This window comes from Pongo pygmaeus, chromosome 6 (genome assembly GCF_028885625.2).
Source record: "Pongo pygmaeus isolate AG05252 chromosome 6, NHGRI_mPonPyg2-v2.0_pri, whole genome shotgun sequence".
Taxonomy (NCBI): domain Eukaryota; kingdom Metazoa; phylum Chordata; class Mammalia; order Primates; family Hominidae; genus Pongo; species Pongo pygmaeus.
In genome coordinates, this window is record NC_072379.2 from 12,665,653 (window position 1) to 12,688,454 (window position 22,802).

The window sequence follows — 22,802 nt, forward strand, 5'->3', positions numbered from 1 at the left end:
GGTGAAACAGAAATAGATGACAGAGAGCAGGGGTGGTATCTTTTAGAAGAAAATAGGTGACCATCTATACTGGGCCAGTTCTATAGTTAGCAAGATGACATGGGAGGAGAGCTATTTTTCTGAGCTTTATGTAACAGATGTGATTTTGTATAAATCACACTTCTGTAAACTGAATCCTCTCTTAAATGTACTAACGGAGATTGCTATTTAAGGGTATTGAATGCCAATGTCTTCTGTGAAATGAATAATAATCTCCTAATTTGGCCTTAGTGGCAATTCACATTTTCCAGAAAAAAATTTACTTACATCAAGGTATACTTGTCTGAGCTGAGAAACTGACTTCATTCTTCACATTTCCACCATCTTTATTCTTTGCTCTCATTCTTCCTTTTTGTTACTGTTTTTCTTTTCTTTCTTTCTTTCTTTTTTTTTTTTTTTTTTGAGACAAAGTCTTACTCTGTCACCCAGGCTGGAGTGATCTCGGCTCATTGCAACCTCTGCCTTCTGGGTTTAAGCAATCCTCCTGCCTCAGACTCCCGAGTAGCTGGGATTACAGCAGGCACATGCCACCACACCTGGCTAATTTTTGTATTTTTAGTAGAGATGGGGTTTCACCATGTTGGCCAGGCTGGTCTCAAACTCTTGACCTCAAGTGATCCGCCCACCTGGGCTTCCCAAAGTGCTGGGATTACAGGCATGAGCCACCGTGCCCAGCCACTGTTTTTCTTTTAGCTGAATTTTTTCTTAGACTCTGACATAGAATGTTCTTCTGTAACATCACCTGAATTAACAGTGCCATGGGCCCTTCCAGGCCAAATGAGTCCAATTTGGGGGTGGAGCAAAGGAATCTAGGGGTGTGTGTACAAACTCGGGGTATAGGATTCTCAGATGATATCCCGGCCTAGCCAAGTCTGGGAACCACTGACCAAAGGCTTTCTTTCTACGCACAGTAATTCCTGCAGAAATAGAACAAAAGGTGGATGTCAAGGATGTTGGGTGGGAGGCCGAGGTGAGGGGCTCACTGGAGCCCAGGAGGTTGAGACCAGCCTGGGCAACATAGTGAAACCCCATCTCTACAAAAAAACTTGAAAAAAAAAAAAAGGATGTTCTCAAGGGAGAGGCATCAGGTTTTCTAGTGCTGGGATGTGGCTGGGGCTTGGCTCATTCACTTGACAGAAAGGTCACTTTTAGAAATTGGGCACTGCAAGAGACCCAGAGCTGAATAAGGGATGGTTCCCGTGCTGGGGGACCTCCTGTAAGTCAGGCATCACCCACCTTGAGTCTTCAGATCATCGGAGAAAAGTAGCAGTATATCAATACAAGAGAAGAGACAAAACTAACCTCACTGTTAGAAAGCTGGGGAAACAGCTGGGTGCGGTGGCTCATGCCTGTAATCCGAGCACTTTGGGAGACTGAGGAGGGCAGGTCACCTGGGGTCAGGAGTTCAAGACCAGCCTGGCCAACATGGTGAAACCCCCATCTCTACTGAAAATACAAAAATTAGCCAGGCGTGGTAGCTCACACCTGTAATCCCAGCACTTTGGGAGGCTGAGGTGGGTGAAACACTTGAGGTCAGGAGTTTGAGACCAGCTTGACCAATATGGTGAAACCCTGTTTCTACTAAAAATACAAAATTAGCCGGAGTTGGTGGCATGTGCCTGTAATCCCAGCCACTCGGGAGGCTAAGGTGGGAGAATCCAGGAGGTGGAGGTAGGTAGCAGTGAGCCGAGATCACATCACTGCACTCCAGCCTGGGTGACAGTGAAACTGTGTCTCAAGAAAAAAATAAAAAAGAAAGAAAGCAAGCTGGGGCAACGAGAGGGTGGTAGAGGGTATGAAGAGAGGAAGTTGGGCAATGCTGGTGGTTTGTGGGGAGGGCGCAGCCCAGGGTTTCCCACTCTTGCTGACAAGCTACCTATCCGGAAGGCTTCCCCCGGAAGCTCTGGCCAGGGCCATTACAAAAGGCCACTCCAGTCTGACTCTGCGAATAGTGAAAGATCAGGATATGTCTGGTGGATTTACCCAAGGCTGCGCTTTCTAGGGAGGGTGACTTGCCCAGCCAGTGACTATGATGAATAGGGAATGAGCCCTCTGGGTGCAATACCCGCCAGCGTGACTTTGCAGTTTGGGGTGCTAGGGAAGCGGAACCAAGGCTTCCTCCATGATGACAGAAGCAGCAGCCTTACAAGGGAGGAGCCCCTTTCGAAGCCACAGCTCCCTGTGGGTGAGAGAAGGGCATATGGGCCCGCTTCTCCTTTTCCCCAAGACCTGGTGTCCGAGTCTCTTACCCTGTGCCCTACATTCCAGGCCCCTTTGAAAGCGTAAGTGGGCACCCCAAAGGTCATCACAGATGTTCTCTTATGGAGGGAGGCAGCTGGCATACGGGGAAAAGGCAACCAAGAAACCAAGACTCGCACAAGGAACCAGGCTGAGGCTGGGCGCGGTGGGTCACGCCTGTAATCCCAGCACTTTGGGAGGCCGATGCAGGAGGATGGCTTGAGGCCAGGAGTTCAAGACCAGCTTGGGGAACATAGGGAGATCCTCACCTCTACAAATAATAAAAAATTAGCAGCTGGGTGCGATGGCTCACGCTTGTAATCCCAGCACTTTGGGAAGCCGAGGCAGGAGGATCACCTGAGGTCAGGAGTTCGAGACCAGCCTGGTCAACATGGTGAAACTCCATCTCTACTAAAAACTACAAAACAAATTAGCCAGGAGTGATGGTGGGTGCCTATAATCCCAGCGACTTGGGAGGCTGAGGCAAGAGAATCGCTTGAACCCGGGAGGCAGAGGTTGCAGTGAGCTGAGATCACACCATTGCACTCCAGCCAGGTGACAGAACAAAACTCCATCTCAAAAAAAAAAAAAAAAAAAAAAAAAAAAAAAAAAAATTAGCTGGGCGTGGTGGCATGCGCCTGTGCTCCCGACTATTTTGGGAGGCTGAGGTGGGAGGATTGCTTGAGCCCAGGAGGTCGAGGCTGCAATAAGCCATGATTGCACCACTGCACTCCAACCTGGGCAACAGAGCAAGACCTTGTCAAAAAAAAAAAAAAAATAGTCATCTAAATGCAGTTACTGTTGTTCCCAGCATCAGTTAGATCAATCACTGTGCCTGACATATACCTCCCTGGTAAACATGAGGAGGAGGACACAGGCTCGGGCACCAGCATGCCTTACCCCAAAGTGATGGCCAGTAATCAGCCTCTGTATGTGTGGACATCCACCCTCATAGGCTGCCCTGCCTAGCCCAGGGGCCAGCAAACATTTTCTGCAAAGAGCCAGATGGTAAATGTTTTTGGCTTTGTGGCCTCCTGCTGCTACTATTTCCTCCTTCTCCTCGTCTTCCTCTTCTTCTTCCTCGTCCTCCTCCTCCTCCTCCTCCTCCTCCCCACCCTTAAAAAGCCGGGCATGGTGGCTCACGCCCGTAATCCCAGCACTTTGGGAGGCTAAGGCGGGAGGATCGCTAGAAGTCAGGAGCTCAAGACCAGCCTGGGCAACAAACTGAGACCCCCCTCTCTACAAAAAAAAAAATTTTAATTAGCCTGGCGTGTTGGTGCGCACCTGTAGGCCCACCTACTTGGGAGGTGGAGGTGGGAGGAGCGCATGAACCCAGGAGTTCAAGGCTGTAGTGAGCTATGATCGCACCACTACGCTGCAGCCTGGGCAACAGAGCAAGACTCTGTCCCTAAACAAGAACATAAAAACCAGTCCTAGCTCGCAGGCCATGCGCAAGCAGGCTGAGGCCAGGTTTGGCTGGTGGGCGGTGGTGGTTTGGACCCCTGGCAGCCTGTCCTTTCTCATTCTTGCCTAGGACGATGTTATGAGATACTTTGTTTTTGTTTTTGTTTTCTTTTCTTTTTTTTTTTTTTTTTGAGACGGAGTCTTACTCTGTTGCCCAGGCTGGAGTGCAGTGGCGCGATCTCGGCTCACTGCAACCTCCACGTCCCGGGTTCAAGCGATTCTCCTGCCTCAGCCTGCTGAGTAGCTGGGACTGCAGGTGCACACCACCACACCCAGCTAATTTTTGTATTTTTAGTAGAGACGAGGTTTCACCATATTGACCAGGCTGGTCTCAAATTCCTGACCTCAGGTGATCCGCCTGCCTCAGCCTCCCAAAGTGCTGGGATTACAGGCATGAGCCACCACGCCTGGCCGTTTTTTGTTTTTGTTTTTTTGAGACAGAGTCTCTCTGTGTCACCCAGGCTGGAGTGTAGTGGCACAATCTCGGTTCACTGCAACCTCCACCTCCTGGGTTCAATCAATCCTCCACCTCAGTCTCCTAAAGTATTGGGATTACAGGCATGAGCATAGTCAGAGGAGAAGGAAGGAAAGGACAGGAAGGACAAGTACGGTCTTTTTCCCTTTGAGGACAAGATCCACCTTTTTTAGGGGTGGGGAGTCAGGGTCTCCATCTGTCATTCATGATAGAGTGCAGTGGCACAGTCATAGCTCACTGCAGCCTCCAACTCCTGGGCTCAAGCGATCCTCCTGCCTCAGCCTCCCAAGTAGCCACCACTACAGATATACCACCATCCCCAGCTAAATTTTTATTTTTTTGTAGAGATGGGGTCTTACCATGTTGCCCAGGCTGGTCTTGAACTCCTGGCCTCAAGTGATCCTCCTGCCTCGGCCTCTCAAAGTGCTGGGATTCCAGGCATGAGCTGCCGCACCTGGCCACAGGGTCCACTTCCTATCATCTGTGTGCTCTCTAGCAGCCCCTGGTGTGGTGCCCTGGATCCTGGCAGCCATGTGCAGGTGCATGGCTGTCCACGACTGTCTGTGAAAGGCCCTCTTGTGGTTGCATGGCAAAGAGCTTTACCATCTGTGTGGCAGCCTTGCTCTGCGTATAGTAGGTATTCAGTAAAATCAGTTTCTCAGGCCAGCGTGGTGGTGGCCCATGCCTGTAATCCCAGCACTTTGGGAGGCCGAGGAAGGTGGATCACTTGAGGTCAGGAGTTCAAGACAAGCCAGGCCAACATGGTGAAACCCCGTCTCCACTAAAAATACAAAAATTAGCCGGGCGGGGTGGCGGGTGCCTGTAATCCCAGCTACTCAGGAGGCTGAGGCAGGAGAATCACTTGAACCCGGAAGGCAGAGGTTGCAATGAGCCGAGATCGCGCCACTGCACTCCAGCCTGGGGGACAGAGTGAGACTCCATCTCAAAAAAAGAAAAAAAAATCAGTTTCTCAGTGTTTTTTATCTTTTTTTTTTATTGTGACAAGATACATATAACATGAAATTCACTATTGTAACCAATTCAAGTGTATAATTAAGCAACATTCGGCACATTCGCTATGTCGTGCAACCAACATGACTGTTTAATTTCAGAACATTTTCACTACCCCTAAAGGAAACCCCGTTCCCATTAAGCAATCACTCCCCACCCCTCTCCTACCAGACCCCAGTGGCCACCAGTCAGCTCTCTGTCTCTATGGATCTGCCCATTCTGAGCATTTCATACAAATAGGATCACACATTGTGTACCATTTCATGTCTGGCTTCTTTCATGTAGCATGTTTTGGAGGCTTATCTACCTTGTAACTGTGTGTGTGTGTGTGTGTGTGTGTGGTGGTAAAATATACATACCATAAAATTCACCATTTTAGGGCCCAGCGCATGGCTCATGCCTGTAGTCCCAGCACTTTGGGAGGCTGGGACGGCCAAAGCGCTTGAGCCCGGGAGTTTCAGACCAGCCTGAGCAACATAGTAAGATCTCATCTCTACAAAAATTAGCTGGGTGTGGTGGCATGTGCCTATAATCCCAGCTACTCAGGAGGCTGAGGCAGGAGGATCGCTTGAGGCCAGAAGTTTGAGACCTGCCTAGGCAACATAGCGAACCCCATTTCTACAAAAGAATTTAAAAATTAGCCAGGTGTGGTGGCATGCACCTGTTGTCTCAGCTACCTGGGAGGCTGAGATGGGAGGATTGCTTGAACCCAGGAGGTTGAGGCTGTAGTGAGCCATGTTTGCACCATTGTACTTCAGCCTGGGCAACAGAGGGAGACTCTGCCTCTAGAAAAAAAAAAAAAAAACAAGGGGGCCAGATGTCATGGGTAAGAAGGTGAGGCAGACAGTAGGGTGGAGGACATTGGTTGGTGACTGGTTTGTGTTGGACCCTGGGAGTTACAGAAGGTAGCACGGTGTGGGAGAGGAGGCGCTCTCAGATGGACCTGGGTTTGAATTCTGGCTTCACTTCTTGCTGGCTGTACTACTTGCAAGTAGCTTGTCTTGGAAAATAGGGGCCCAGATTTCTTGCCCTCTAGGGCCCAAAGGAGGATGAGAAGTAAATTACCAGTGCAGTGCCTGGGAGGAGGAAGAGGCCCAAGTGAGGGTCGTGGCTCCTGCTACTACTGCTAATCTGGTGTAAATGGCTCTATTATTATTGTTATTATTGATCGAGAAGAATTAAAAGGACCCTGATGTTTGGCAGCAAATTCCAGGGGTTGTAGCTAGGACCAGAGCAGTCTCACGGAGCATGGAAGGCTCCCCACGGCGGGGATGCTCTGTTTGGCTTTCATGCCTCACCTGTCCCTCTACTCTCCCAGGCTCACCTGATCTGCATTTGGTTCTGTACTCTCCCTGTCGTCCTCACTCAGGTGGAAGGTCCCAGCTGTTAACCTGAGCTGTTGCCACCTGTACTGCAACCTGCCATGGCCAGTTTTTTTTTTTTTTTTTCCTTCAAGTTTTCTTTTCTTTTCTTTCTTTTGTGTGTGTGTGTGTATGTGACCCAGGTTGGAGTGGTGCAATGGTATGATCATAGCTCACTGCAACCTTGAACTTCTGGGCTCAAGCCATCCTCCCACCTCAATCTCCTGAGTAGCTGGGATTACAGGCACCTGCCACCACACCCAGTTAATTTTTGTATTTTTAGTAGAGACAGGGTTGCACCATGTTGGCCAGGCTTGTCTTGAACTCCTGGCCTCAAGTGATCTGCCTGCCTCGGCCTCTCAAACTGCTGGGATTACAGCCTCTTTTTTTAAAAAAAGTATTATTATTATTATTATTATTATTTGAGACGGAGTTTCACTCTTGTTGCCCAGGCTGGAGTGCAATGGCACGATCTCAGCTCACTGCAACCTCCATCTCCTGGGTTCAAGCAATTCTTCTGCCTCAGCCTCCCAAGTAGCTGGAATTACAGGCACCCACCACCATGCCTGGCTAACTTTTGTATTTTTAGTAGAGATAGGGTTTCACCATGTTGGTCAGGCTGGTCTTGAACTCCTGACCTCAGGTGATCCACCCGCCTCGGCCTCCCAAAATTCGGGGATTACAGGCATGAGCCACCGCGCCCAGCCTTTATTTTATTTTTTTGTGAGACAGAGTTTCTCTCATCACCCAGGCTGGAGTGCAGTGGCGCGAACTCGGCTCACTGCAACCTCCACCTCGTGGGTTCAAGCGATTCTCTTGCCTCAGCCTCCTGAGTAGCTGGGACTACAGGTACCTGCCACCACCCCTGGCTAATTTTGTATTTTTAGTAAAGATGAGATTTCACCATGTCGTCCAGGCTGGTCTCAAGCTCCTGACTTTGGGTGATCCACCCACCTCCGCCTCCCAAAATCCTGGGATTACAGGTGGAGCCACCGTGCCCGGCCTCCTCTGCCTTTGTTTTGCCCTTCTCCTTTCCCATCTGTGCTGCCTGTTCTCAGGTTTTCCTTCTCTGGCCCCTTGCCTGAGGACCTGCCACCCCCACCCAGGGCACATCCCCGTGCCTGCTCCTGCCATGGGACCTTTGCGAGCCAGCCTGGCCTTGGCAGCCCAAGGGCTGGGCTCCTGCCAAGAGCTGTGTGTGTGTGACCAGACAGTGTCCAACTGGCCCCACAGGCCAGGCCCAGGCCCAGCTCCCCACACAAGCAAGGCCAGAGGGTTTCCCATTGGCCACCGCCTGGCTGGGCTGTCCCAGGCGAGCGGAGGACGGGGAGTGCTGGGGAGGGAGGAAGAGAGGCTGGGAGAAAGGCGCCCTTCCTGCAGTGCCTGCTGGTAATTGGCTCTCCGGAACCAGCCAGGGACACAGGGCCTGCTGGGTCAGGAAGTGGTGGACTAATGCCACCCTTTCAGGGGAGACACGGCTTGGTCTTAGGTCCTGTGTGACTCCAGGGAAGTCCAGAGAACAGCCTGTTCTCAGAGGATGTTCCCTAACCCAGAGCCCCCTCCAGAGGTGAGACACTGAGCCCCGCACTGCCCACCCTTGGCGCTGGGAGGGGCCCCCAGGCATTGACCTGTGGAGGGGCCGGGAGCAGTTCAGAACCAAATGATGACCTTCAGAGAGTCTGGGGCCGGGAGGGGAAGGGAGTAGATTTTCTCAAGAGACTGTGAATCACATACCTGGGACTTTTTTTTTTTTTTTTGAGACTGAGTCGCACTCTGTCACCCAGGCTGGAGTACAGTGGCACCATCTCAGCTCACTGCAGCCTCCACCTCCCCAGTTCAAGTGATTCTCCTGCCTCAGCCTCCCAAGTGGCTGGGACTACAGGCACGCACCACCATGTCTGGCTACTTTTTGTATTTTTGATAGAGACAGGGTTTTGCCATGTTGGCCAGGCTGGTCTTGAACTCCGGACCTCAAGTAATCTGCCCATCTCAGCCTCCCAATGTGCTGAGATTACAGGTATGAGCCACTGCACCTGGCGTACCTGGAACTCTTTCTAAAAAAATTTTATAGAACAGGCGCGGTTCAAGACCAGCCTTGCCAACATAGTAAAACCCTGTCTCTACTAAAAAAAAAATGCGAAATACAAAAATTAGCTGGACATGGTGGCAGGCACCTGTAATCCCAGCTACTGGGGAAGCTGAGGTAGGAGAATCACTTGAACCTGAGAGGCAGAGGTTGCAGTGAGCCGAGCTCACACCACTGCACTCTAGCTTGGGAGACAAATGGAGTGAAACTCCATCTCAAAAAAAAGTATGTATATATTTTTATATACATAATATATAAAATTTTAATATATATAAATATATATATTTTTTAATAGTGATGGGATCTTACCATGTTGCGCAGGCTGGTCTTGAACTCCTGGGCTCAAGAGATCCTCCTGTCTCGGCCTCTCAAAGTGCTGGGATTACAGGCATGAGCCACCATGCCCGGCCTCTACCTGGTACACTTTAGAGGCGGGAGTGCTGGGAAGCAGCCAGTCCTGATGATTTATGGACTTATGACCTGCCTTCGCAACTGTGGGCCTATAGGAAAGGAGAAGGCAGGGTCCCTGTGCTTGGGATTCTAGTCTGGGTAGGGAGGGAAGGTAATACTCAGTGTCAAACGTATTGAGAGAAATAGGAATTCAAAAAAAAAGGGAAAAAAACGCCAGGTGCGGTGGCTCACAACTGTTATCTCAGTGCTTTGGGAGGCTGTGGGGGGAGGGTCACTTGAGCCTGAGTTCAAGACCAGCCTGGACAACACAGGGAAGACCCCATCTCTACAGAAAATACAAAAACATTAGCTGGGTGTGGTGGCACATGCCTGTAAGTCCCAGCTTCTCGGGAGGCTAAGGCTGGAAGATCACTTGAGCACAGGCGTTCAAGGCTGCAGTGAGCTATGATCACATCACTGTACTCCAGCCTGGGTGACAGAACAGGACCCTGTCTCTAATAAAAAAAAAAAAAAAAAAAAAAAAGGCTGGACGAGGTGGCTCATGCCTGTAATCCCAGCACTTTGGGAGACTGAGACAGGTGGATTACCTGAGGTCAGGAGTTCAAGACCAGCCTGGCCAACATGGGGAAACCCTGTCTCTACTAAAAATACAAAAATTAGCCAGGTGTGGTGGTGTGGGCCTATAATCCCAGCTACTCCGGAGGCTGAGGCAGGAGAATCACTTGAATTCAGGAATCAGAGGTTGCAATGAATCAAGATTGTGCCACTGCACTCCAGCCTGGGCAACAGAGCAAGACTCTGTCTCAAAAAAAAAAAAAAAAAGAAAGAAAAGAAAGAAGAAAGAGAGAAAAATACATTGTTGGCCTGAGTAGCTTGGTTAAGTCTTAAAAAAATAAAGGTACCTTGGGAGGCCGAGGCAGAAGATCATGAGGTCAAAGATCAAGAACATCCTGGCCAATATGGTGAAACCCCGTCTCGTCTAAAAATATAAAAATTAGCTGGGCGTGGTGGCGCACACCTGTAGTCCCAGCTACTCAGGAGGCTGAGGCAGAAGAATCACTTGAACCAGGGGGGAGGAGGTTGCACTGAGCCGAGATTGCGCCACTGCACTATAGCCTGGCGACAGAGCAAGACTCTGTCTCAAAAAAAAAAAAAGAAAAAAAAGAAAACGGTACCATTGGGTATGAGCTTGAAGGATGTCAGGGTTTGGAAAGTAGAAAGAAGAGGGGGCGTGTATGGTGGAGGGTGGGGTTGAGAGGTGGTATCCCAGGTACACAGTGTTAGTGAGCCATGGGAAACGTCCTAGCAGGGAACTTCTGCCCTGGAAACCCCTCAGTATCTGACATTCCCCGGCCCCCTGGGGGACCCACAGGTTGCCTTAGAACCCAGAATGAGCCCCCAAGAAGCCTTGCCACAGGCTCGGCAATGGGTCCCAAACCATGGAGTGGACTCTGCCTCATGGGTGCAGCCACTATGATGAAGTGTTGCTTGGGGAACTGGGGCACGATGATGACAGTGCCTGGGAGCTCTTGTGATCCCCCCAGAGCTGCAGGAGAAGGGTCTGGGACAGTCCTGGCAAGCTCAGGCAGAGCTTACAGGTGCCTTGTAGCTGCTGGTTTAGGAAGAAACTTCTTTCCACAAGCCAGTGCTTAGGCCAGGTCCTTGTCAGTAGCACTGGATTCATACTGGGAGGCGGTGACTCCCAGGGTGTTCCCCACTTGCCTTAGCGCACTGGAGAAGTGACTCATTCAGGAGGATGGAGGGTCATTTGTGTCATGTTCCTCCCCTGCTCAAGAGCCTTCTGTGGATCCCCAGTACCCATCAGATCACAGTTCCTCGACCTGATATCCAGAGCCCTCCATCATCTGATCGGCCGTTTCAGAGTCTAAAAATGGGAAGAGACCTAGAAGTCATCTAATGTAATCTGAATCTGTCCATCTTTTTCACAATAACCCAGAGAGGTTGCCTCTCTTCTGCATGTGTGTTTCTAATAATGAGGAGTTCTCTTTCGTGAGACAGCTATAAGTTCATCCAGAAACTGCCTCTCTGGACTTCTGCCCATTAGTCTAGGTTCGAGCCTCTGGAGTTTTTCCTGCTTCCAGATGGTCACGCTTCAGAATATTGATATTTCTCTAAATTTTCTTCAGATCTTAAATCCATTTCAATCCAGGTCACTCTCCTTTGGAAATGGTCCAGCTTGTTAGTTTCCTTCATAATGTATAAAGCCTGAAACTGAATAGTGTTTCACACGTGGCCTTATCTGTGTAGAGAACTGGAACCATACGTTCCCTCCTTTTAATGCATCCAGAGAGATCAGACTTGCATATTCATCAACCATATCAAAATCTTGCTATTATTAAGTTAGCAGCCAAATAAAACACCTTAATTTTTTTTTTCTTTTGAGACGGAGTTTCGCTCTGTCACCCGGGCTGGAGTGCAGTGGTGTGATCTCGGCTCACAGCATTCTCCGCCTCCCAGATTTAAGCAATTCTCTGCCTCAGCCTCCCGAGCAGCTGGGATTACAGGCGCCCACCACCACGCCCGGCTAATTTTTTTTGTATTTTTAGTAGAGACGAGGTTTCACCATCTTGGCCAGGCCAAACTTGAACTCCTGACCTCGTGATCCACCCACCTCAGCCTCCCAAAGTGCTAGGATTACAGGCGTGAGCCATGTGCCTGGCCAAAACACCTTAATTCTTTTCACAAGTGCTGCTTTGAGTCACAGCTCCCCTGTGCCAGTGAGTTTAGGCCTAAGTATAGAAAATTTCCTTTGTACCTACTGGATTTCATCTTGTGAAGTTTAATGCATTTTTCCAGTCTGTGGATTCTGATCGTGTCTCTGTGGTGTAGAGGGCCTTGTCTAGTGCAAAGGTTGTGATCCTGAGCCTGAGCTCGGTCACACTGCAAAGTCTGAATCCCCGCCCTATACTTGCTGATGTTACGAGCCTGGGCAGTTTACTTAGCGGTTCTTTTTTTATTTTTATTTATTTATTTTAGAGATAGGGTCTCACTCTGGTCCCCAGGCTGGAGTGCAGTGGCGTGATCATGGCTCACAGCAGCTTCAAACTCCTGGGCTCAAGTGATCAAGTGATCCCCCTGTGATCCTCCTGTCTCAGCCTCCCAAGTAGCTGGGACTACAGGCATGAGCCACCGCACTTGGCTAATTTTTTTTTTTTTTTTTTTTTTTTTTTTTTTTAGGCTGGGCACAGTGGCTCATGTCTGTAATCCCAGCACTTTGGGAGACCAAGATGGGCGGATTACCTGAGGTCAGGAGTTCAAGACCAGCCTGACCAACATGGTGAAATCCCATCTCTCCTAAAAATACAAAAATTAGCCAGGCGTGGTGGTGTGCACCTGCAATCCCAGCTACTGGGAAGCTGAGGCAGGAGAATCGCTTGAACCCAGGAGGCAGAGGTTGCAGTGAGCTGAGATCACACCACTGCACTCCAGCCTGGGCAACAGAGCAAGATTCTATCTCAAAAAAAAAAAAAACTTTTTTTTTTGTAGAGATGGTGCCTTACTATGTTGCTCAGGCTGTTCTCAAACTCCTGGCCTCAAGTAATCCTCCCATCTAAGCCTCCCAAAGTACTGGGATTACAGGTGTGCACCACCACACCTGGCTATTTAAAAAAAAATTTTATTTTTTTAGAGATGGGGGTCTCGCTATATTGCCCAGGCTGGTCTCAAACTCCTGTTCTCAAGCAATCCTCCAGCCTCGACCTCCCAAAGTGCTGGGATTACAGATATGAGCCACCCCACCCAGGCTTACTTAGCCTTTCTAAGCCTAAGAGATCTCAGGTACCTTGGTTTCTTCATCTGCAGAATGGAGCTGATTAATAATATTAAGTGCCTACTGATAGGTTGTAGAGTTGTAAGACTTTATATAAGATAATTCATACAAAGGGGCTTGGTCTAAGCACTCATTAGTGCAATTAGCTTGATGATTATCACCACTGTTACCACTAGTTCACTTCCTCATTTTTTTAAAAATGACTATTTCTTACCCAAGAGCCGCCTGGCCTCATTGTTCATTGTTCCTTCGGGTCCTTTTCTTACAGTGTCTCCCCAGCCTGCGGCCCTTGCTGCTATCCTCCCCCCATCTAGGTCCAGAGCCTCTGCATCACCTTTTTTTTTTTTTTTTTTGAGACGGAGTCTCACTCTGTCACCCAGGCAGGAGTGCACTGGCAGGATCTCGGCTCACTGCAACCTCCACCTCCCGTGTTCAAGCAATTCTGCCTCAGCCTCCCAAGTAGCTGGGATTATAGGCATGAGCCACCACACTTGGCTAATTTTTGTATTTTAGTAGAGATGGGGTTTCACCATGTTGGCTAGGCTGGTCTTGAACTCCTGGCCTCAGGTGATCTGCCCCCCTCGGCCTCCCAAAGTTTGTGCATCATCTTGGAGGCACCATGGATGCATCCCTCTGCTGTCTCCCTGTAACCCCGAGCTCCTATCTGCCAGTCCTACTGAAGCTCGTTTTACAGCCCACATTATATTGGGTCATTTCCATTTTCACATCTTTCATTTTGGTTCCATTTTTCCTATACTTTTATGCTATCAAATAGCTTCTGGCCGGGCATGGTGGCTCACACCTATAAGCCCAACACTTTAGGAGGTTGAAGCAGTAGGATTGCTTGAGGCCAGGAGTTCAAGACCAGCCTGGGCAACATAATGAGACCCCATCTCTATTAAAAAAGAACCAATTGGCCAGGCATAGTGGTACTTGCCTGTCGTCCCAGCTACTCAGGAGGCTGAGATGGGAGGATTGCCTGAGCCCAGGAGGTTGAGGCTGTAGTAAGCTATGATTGCACCACTGCACTCCAGCCTGGGTGACAGAGCAAGACCCTGTCTCCAAATAATAATAATAATAATAGATTAAATAAAAATACATCCAGGTGCGGTAGCTCACGCCTCTAATCCCAACATTGGGAGGCCAAGGCAGGCGGATCACCTCAGGACAGGAGTTCGAGAACAGCCTGGCCAACATGGCAAAACCCTGTCTCTACTAAAAATACAAAAATTAGCCGGGCGTGGTAACGTGCAACTATTATAATCCCAGCTACTTGGGAGGCTGAGACAGGAGAATCACTTGAACCCAGGAGGCGGAGGTTGCAATGAGCCAAGATCACACCAGTGCACTCCAGCCTGGGCGACAGAGCAAGACTCTGTCTCAAAAAAAAAAAAAAAATAGCTTCCTCCCTGAATTCCCACCTCCAGGCTCCATCCAGCTCTACCCCAGCTGCCGCTGCTGCTGGCCCATTCCCCTCCACCTGCTGTCATCCCTTCTTGCCACTCAGAAGCCCGCTGGCCTCCCACACACAGCCTCACCTCTCTCCTGGCTTCTCCTCCATCCCCCCCGCCCCTCAGGCTGCATGCTCCATGCCCTTCCACTTTGGTGCCTTTACTTGTGGCACTTCCTCTGCCTGGAAGGCCTGTCGTCTGTGTGCAGAACCCCGGACCCAGTCCCCTGCAAGCCCGAGCCCCTCCACAGTACAGAGTGGGTGGTGGTTCAGGGCGTGGAACCGAAGAGCATGACCTTGAGTGAGTTTCTCCGCCTTTCTGAACAACAGCCCTCCATACCTCAGAGTTCCTATGAGGCATACATAAGAGAAGTGGGTAATGGTAGGGACAGTGGCTGGGCCGAGTTATCCCTCCTTTCCCTTTAAGAAGTCTTCCTTGAGCAGTGTCTCAGTTTAAAAGGTTTCTCTCTCCTTTCAACACTACAGCACAGAACTTTCCTGATTCTCAGCTATACACACACACTCAGAGGAGCCGTAGTTACACACTCATGGTATATTATTTTACGTGGCTTATGGGAATTTCAAAGATTTTAAAACTTTGTTACTATAAGATTTTTGTGTGTGTGTGTGTGAGCAAGGTTCATAATGACCACAAGCTTGAGCAATTGGTCAGGCAGTAGGAACAGTTATTTTTAGGGTAAATCTAAATCTTAACCATCATGGGTCCTCCCTAGAGGCCCTGAAGCAGTTTCTAGCATTTTTCTTCCCTCCCTCCCTCCCTCCTTTCCTTCCTTCCTTCCTTTCTTCCTTCTTCCTTCTTTTCTAAGACAAGGTCTTGCTCTGTCATTCAGACTGGAGTATAGTGATGCAATCTCAGCTCACTGCAGCCTCCAACGCCTGGATCACTCAGATAATCCTCTCACCTCAGTCTCCAGAGTAGCTGGGAATACAGGCGCATGCCACCATACCCAGCTAATTTGTTTGTAGGGATGAGGTCTCACTATGTTGCCCAGGCTGGTCTTGAACTCCTGTCCTCAACTGATCTTCCCGCTTGAGTCTCCTAAGGTACTGGGATTACAGGCATGAACCACCGCATCCAGCCCCATTTCTAGCATTTCCAACTACCTGGTGTGGTCCTCTTCCTCACGGCCCATATTCCTTACAGGCCCTCCCAAACCCCCTGGAACTTAACCATGTCCAGGTCAGCATCTTACAGATTTGGGTTTCTTGTCCTTCTGCGTGTTTATATGCCTCATAAATCCTTTCTGACTGCAGGCAACCTTGATGGGCTCTGGAGGTATGGAGAGTTTGCCCAGGGGTCTGTCTGCAGCCAGAATTTTGCCATTGTTATGGTGCCAGGGGAAGAACATGGTTTAAACGGCTATAATGCACTTGAGGAAATGTACAGGGAAGACAGTGCTTGGGACAGTTCTGTCACTGAGGACTAAGGTCCAGGGAAGGATGTGTTAGGAGGAAGCTGTAAGCACTGCGTCTCCATAGGAGAGAAGTACTGCTTCATGGAGAGGTTTAGGGGAATGAACTTTTCACTTCTTACTTGCATCTTTTTTTCTTCCTTTTTTTTGAGACAGGGTTTTTGCTCTGTTGCCCAGGCTGGAATGCAGTGGGGGCGATCATGGCTCACTGCAACCTCTGCCTGCTGGGCTTAAGCGATCCTCCCACCTCAACCTCCCTAGTAGCTGGGACTACAGTTGTGCACCACCACACCTGGCTAATTTTTGTATTTTTTGTAGAGATGGGGTTTCACCATGTTGTCCAGGCTGAGCTCAAAATCCTGGCCTCAAGCAAGCCTCCCACCTCAGCCTCCCAAAGTGCTGGCCAGAGATTCCTTCCTGGCTGCTGTCACCCTCACCCTGCAGAGCCAACGACTGTGCTCAGGAGAGCCCCAAATCATGTGCTGTAGGGGAAGCATCACATGTCATTCTTGTCCTCCCAGAGGACCCCATCTGATGAGGAAAGGACCCTGTAATTAGTTTCCTGGGGCTGTCAACAAATTCCCAGTAATTGGGTGGCTGCATTCTCTCACTTTCTTGTAAGGTAGGGCAATGCTTTCTTTGAAAGCTCTAGGGAAGGATCCTTTTTTTTTTTTTTTTTTTTTTGAGAGTCTCGCTCTGTCACCCAGGCTGCTGGAGTGCAATGGCGTGATTACTGCTTACTGCACCCTCAACCTCCTGGGCTTAAGCAATCCACCTGTCTCAACCTCCCTAATAGCTGGGACTACAGGCACGCACCACCACACCCAGCTAATTTTTGTATTTTTTAGTAGAGACACGGTTTCGCTGTGTTGGCCAGGCTGGTCGTGAACTCCTGACCTCAGGTGATCCTCCCGCCTCTGCCTCTCAAAGTGCTGGGATTACAGGTGTGAGTCACTGTGCCCGGCTGGGAAGGATCCTTTCTAGCTTCTCGTGGCCGCTGGCTGTCCTTGGCATTCCTTGGCTTGTAGACGCATCACTCGTCTCTGTCTCATTTCACGCAGCATCCTCCCTGCGTGTCTCTGGATCCCTACATCTTCTTCGAGGATCACCAGTCATATTACATTCCGTAACATGACCCTACTCCAATGTGACCTCATCTTAACTAATTACATCTGAAAATGCCCTATTTGTAAATAAGATCATATTCATAGGTACGGGGTGGGGGGGTTTGGGCGTGATCATATATTTTTGTGGGGCGGGGGTATACCATTCAACTTACAACAGAGGTTATACTGTTTAAAAATCAAGTCTGGTCAGGAGAAGAAAATACATAAGGAGACATGAATTTAAGAACATATTCATTAGCTGGGCGTGGTGGTGGGCGCCTGTCATCCCAGCTACTCGGGAGGCTGAGGCGGTAGAATCGCTTGAACTCGGGAGGCAGAGGTTGCAGTGAGCCGAGATAACGCCACTGCACTCCAGCCTGGTGACAGAGCGAGACTACGTCTCAAAAAAAAAAAAAAAAAAAAAAAAAGAACATATCTGAGAATTTAGAAAAACAGCAGCTGGATGTGGCAGGGTGCAGCTATAGTCCCAGCTACCTGAGAGGCTAAGGTAGTAGGATCACTGGAATCCAGGCGTTCAAGTCCCGCCAGCCTGAGCAACATAGCAAGACAGTGAGACCCTATCTCTTTTGAAAAAAAAAAAAAAATAGCTGGCCAGGTGCTGTGGCTTACGCCTGTAATCCCAGCACTTTGTGAGGCCGAGGCAGGTGGATCACTTGAGGTCAGGAGTTCGAGACCAGGATGGTCAACATAGCGAAACCCTTTCTCTACTAAAAATATAAAAATTAGCCAGGCATGGTGGCATACACCTGTAGTCCCAGCTACTCGGGAGGCTGAGGCAGGAGAATCGCTTGAACCCAGGAGGCGGAGTTTGCAGTGAGCCGAGATCATGCCACTGCACTCCAGCCTGGGAGACAGAGTGAGACTGTGTCTAAACAGAAAAAAAAAAAAAAAAAAAGTTTTTATTTCCAAAGGATAGATTCCTAGGAGTGAGATTACTGGGTCAAAGTTTTTTTTTTTTTTTAACGTTTCATTATAGAAAAGTTCAAACATATACAAATATGAAGACTAGTCCAAGAAGCCCTGGTATAGCCCCAGCATCAACAAGGAACTTGTGGCCAAACATATATCCTATGGACAAGTGGTCAGCATTTTCTGCCAAGAGCCAGTTAGTAAATATTTTAGGCTTTGCAAGCCTCATGGTCTCCATCGCAACCATTCAACTCTGCCTTTGTAATGCAGAAGCAGCCTCAGCTGATATTAAATGAATAAGTAAATGCATGAGAGTGGGTGAATTCTAATAAGATTTCTTTTCTTTCTTTTTTTTTTTTTTTGTGGTTGTTGTTGTTGAGAGGGAGTCTCGCTCTCTCACCCAGGCTGGAGTACAATTGTGGAATCTCGGCTCACTGCAACCTCCGCCTCCCAGGTTCAAGGAATTCTCCTGCCTCAGCCTCCCGAGTAGCAAGTAGCTGGGATTACAGGCGCCCGTCACCATGCCCAGCTAATTTTTGTATTTTTAGTAGAGACGGAGTTTCACCATGTTGGCCAGGCTGGTCTCAAACTCCTGACCTCAGGTGATCCACCCACCTCGGCCTCCCAAAGTGCTGGGATTACAGGCATGAGCCACCGTGCCCGGCCATAAGCTTTATTTTCAAAACCAGGTGTTAGTCTGGTCTGGTTGTGGCTTGTAACTGTAGTTTGCTGATCCGTGGGTCTGTACCATCAACCACCAGACTTTTTATTCTCCAGATTATTTGAAGTAAAGCTTAGACATTGTATCATCTTGCCAGTAAATATTTCAGAATGAACCTGTTTAAAAAAAAAAAAACTCTTTAAAAATTAACCACAACATATTTATCACACCTAAAATTTTAAAGGTAATTCCTGGCTGGGGACAGTGGCTCATGCCTGTAATCCCAGTGTTTTTGGAGGCTGAGGTGGGAGGATCACTTGAAGCCAGGAGTTTGAGACCAGCCTGGGCAACATAGTGAGACCCCGTCTCTACCAAAAATAAAGAAAATAACTGAGCATGGTGTCATGCGCCAGTAATCCCAGCTACTCAGGAGGCTGAGGCAGGAGGATCGCTAGAGCCCAGGAGTTGGAGGCTGCGGTGAGCCATGATTGTGCCACTGCACACCAGCTTAGGGGACAGAACAAGACCCTGTCTCAGGACGAAAAATAATAATAATAATAATAATAAAAGCTAGAGGTTTTTCAGCCCATTTGCAGAATTTTCCAGGAGATACATTCAAGAAAACCAAGATGTAGAGAAGTCTATATATGACAATCTAATTTTTGTAGAACAATGGCAAAATGAACCTCTTCAGTATGTAGGTATTTATGTGTATGTGTGGGTGTATGTATGTGATACATAACAGGTTTTTAACATGGGTTATAGGGATAGAATGACATCAAAACAGAAAAAGGAAAAAATCTGTACCTAAGAAAACAGCCTACATGATATAATCCCTTTTCTGTGTTTGTGCAAATGGTACTCCTATGTATATGCACTTTGCAAAATTAAAAAGAGTTATGATTTGGCTGGGCACAGTGGCTCATGCCTGTAATCTCAGCACTTTGGGAGGCAGAGGTGGGAGGATCACTTGAGGTCAGAAGTTCGAGACCAGCCTGGCCAACATGGCGAAACCCCGTCTGTACTAAAAATACAAAAATTAGTTGGGCATGGTAGTGCACACCTGTAATCCCAGCTACTCGGGAGGCTGAGGCAGGAGAATTGCTTTGACAAGGGAGGCAGGGTTTGCAGTGAGCCACGATCACACCACTGCACTCTGGCCTGGGCGACAGAGTAAGACTCCATCTCAAAAGAGAAAAAAACAAGGCCTGTAATCCCAGAACTTTGGGGCGGGCGGATCACCTGAGGTCAGGATTTCGAGACCAGCCTGGCCAAGCAACATGGTGAAACCCCGTCTCTACTAAAAATACAAAAATTAGCCGGGTGTGATGGCAGGCGCCTGTAGGCCCAGCTACTCGGGATGCTGAGGCAGGAGAATCGCTTGAACCCGGGAGGCAGAGGTTGCAGTGAGCCGAGATCGGGCCACTGCACTCCAGCCTGGGTGACAGAGCGAGACTCCTCAAAAAAAAAAAAAAAAAAAAAAAGTTAACGATTTTAAAAACGATTGAGAGGGAATGTTTAATGTCCCTTGATGTCATTAAGGAAGTACAAGGGAATTTGCTTAGAAGTTGGAAAATGCTCAAGAGTGTGGGAAAACAAAGACTTAGTGACCACTGCCGGTGCTGGCCAGCCGGAGAAGGCTCCGTGGAAGGTTTGGAGGGGAGAGAGGGGCAGCTGGATGCTCTTGGGCCATGGTCGCTCGCTGATCTCTGCGCCTCTTCCTCCTGCTCCGGGAGAAATAATGTTTCCCTGGGGGATGAAAAGCATCTCTTTGTGCGGGCTTTAATTGCCATGTTGTTGTGCCAAGGGAGTGAGTGGCAGGCGGGAGCAGCAGCTGGGCACAGCCAATGCCAGGCAGTGGTGCCCACTCCCTTAGGACGGCCCAGCCAGCTGGCTCCTGGGAGCGCTGCCCACCTCTGCCCCCAGCTGGGTGCCTGCAGAGGAACCGACCACCCGTGGGGCTGGGGGAGGATGGCTGGAGGAGGAGAAAGGGGCGGGCATCTGGGAGGGTCTCAGCCACTCTCAGAGGCTTATTCATCTCATCCTCCTTTCCCCTCCCCCCTTCTTGTTTTTCAGACTGTCAGCATCAATAAGGCCATTAATACCCAGGAAGTGGCTGTAAAGGAAAAACACGCCAGAAATATCCTTTTGGATGGTGCTTGGAAGACCGACCCCAAGGGAGGTCAACTCGTGGGGACTGAGGTCAGGGCCAGGCTCCCTTGCTCAGCTCCACGAAGGGGCAACCCTGCATAGGCTAGGTCCCTGCAGCTTCTGATGACGGCAACTTCTCAGAGAGCACTGGCTGCAGAGACCACAGACTTTCAGGGTGGCAGACACCAAAGAGGCTGTGAAGCCCAGGCCTTTCAACTTGCCAAAGATCCTGCTCCTTTCCTTGAGGACTTAAGCACTCCTTTTTTTCTTTTTCCAAACAGGGTCTTGCCGTGTTGCCCAGGCTGGAGTGCAATGGCGTGATCATAGCTCACTGCAGCCTCCAACTCCTGGGTTCACGCAATCCTCTCATCTCAGCCTCCCGAGTAGCTGGAACTACAGGTGTGCACCACTATGCCTGGCTAATTTATTTTATGTTTTTTAGAGTTGGGGTATTGCTCATTGCCCAAGCTGGTCTCAAGCTCCTGGCCTCAAGCAATCCTCCCTCCTCAACCTCCCAAAGTGCTGGGATTACAGGGGAGAGCCACTGCACCTGGCCAACTCAAGCTTTGTAGAGCCTCAAAGTCACTTGAAAGTTACTTTCCTTTGAGAGACCTCCTGGGGGTCAGGAGGGATCTTCACCTATTATCAAAGCCCTCCAGGTCCTTTCTTTGCCTTTACAGGGACACAGGGACCACTCCCCTGGGGGTTGCATAATCAATAATCATCTCCTTTTCTGAGTATGAAAGCAAAAAAAAAAAAAGAAAAAGAGAGTATTTTTTTTTTTTTTACTTTTTTGAGATAGAGCCCCACTCTGTTGCCCAGGCTGAAGGGCAGTGGCATGTTCTCGGCTCACTGCAACCTCTGCCTCCTGGATTCAAGCGATTCTTGTGCCTCAGCTTCCCAAGTAGCTGGGATGACAGGCGTGTGCCACCACACCTGTAATTTTTTGTAATTTTAATAGGGCCGGGGTTTCGCCATGTTGGCCAGGCTGGCCTTGAACGCCTGGCCTCAGCCTCCTGAAGTGCTGGGATTACAAGCATGAGCCACCACGCCTGGCCGAAAAAAAGAAAGTCTTAGCTTCAGAGGTTGGTTGGCCTTAAACTGAGGCAGGGGCTCTCTACCTTCGTGAACAGGTTCAACCTATGCCAGAGGGAAGAAGACAAGAGCCTTGAAGTGGATTAGGGAATGGGTGACTTGAAAGCCCTCTATAAGCCCACCACACACAGGAGCAGCCTGTGGCTTTGTAGAGAGGTGCAGGACCATGCTGGCTGATGAATCCCTAGGAATCTGCCTAGGGAGTTGCAGAATCCAGGAGCTGGAGAGCTTAATCCCCAAAGGCTGAAGGAGAGAGGCTGCCAGCGGGGTGGCTAAGCTTTTAACTCTCTGTGTGCTGGGCCAGAGCAAGGTGGAGTTCCGGGCAAGCAGAGTTGGGACTTTTTTTACTTATTTATTTTTTTGAGACAGAAGGCTGGAGTGCAATGGTGTGATCTCAGCTCACTGCAACCTCCGCCTTCCAGGCTCAAGAGATCCACCTGCCTCAACCTCCCAAGTAGCTGGGACCACAGGTGTGTATCACTACCCCTGGCTAATTTTTGTATTTTTAGTAGAGACGGGGTTTTGCCCTGTTGCTCAGGCTGGTTTCAAACTCCTGAGCTCAAGCAATCCTCCTGCCTTGGCCTCCCAAAGTGCTGGAATTACAGGCATGAGCCACCGCGCCCAACCTCGGAGGCCACGCCCAGCCTCAGAGGCTGGACTTCTGTCTGCAGTGGGAAGCTTCTCCTCACCTGGGCTCTTGGTTACTGTGTCACAGCCAGGCAGGCCAGAGCAGCTTGTCCCGAAGCCTTCTAGCCTCAACCCCTAGAGGCGATCCTCCAGGTTAGATAGCCAGAGAAGCCCAGCATTGCTTAGTGTGATATATGAACTGCACTGCTGTTTGCTAGAGGGAAAGCAGTTTGCCTTTAGTGGGAAGATGCTTTGGCTGGAATTAGGATGGGGGCTGCAGAACCTCTCTGGGGTAGCCCAGAAGTCCAGCCCTACGCGAGCCTAGCTAGATCTTGCTCTTTTTTTTCCCCGGAAAGACACAGGCCCCTTGCTTTCCTGCATCACGTTTGGTACCCTTGCGATGATTCAAAGCAAACCAAGAAAAGCCTTTATTTTAAACGGCCCAGTGGATTTTCTCAGAGGAAATGACTCAGC

At 49.4% G+C, this 22,802-nt stretch overlaps 1 protein-coding gene across 5 annotated transcripts in view; it reads left to right on the forward strand.

The window, feature by feature from the left end:
• Nucleotides 1-22,802, forward strand: part of HIP1 (huntingtin interacting protein 1) — a 208,830-nt gene that overhangs the window by 117,986 nt on the left and 68,042 nt on the right. For all 5 annotated transcript variants that reach the window (XM_054496578.2, XM_054496579.2, XM_063668207.1 and 2 more), the window contains exon 2: nt 20,532-20,595. In XM_054496578.2, the coding sequence (XP_054352553.1) occupies nt 20,532-20,595 (64 nt within the window). The remainder of the gene's footprint in view (nt 1-20,531; nt 20,596-22,802) is intronic.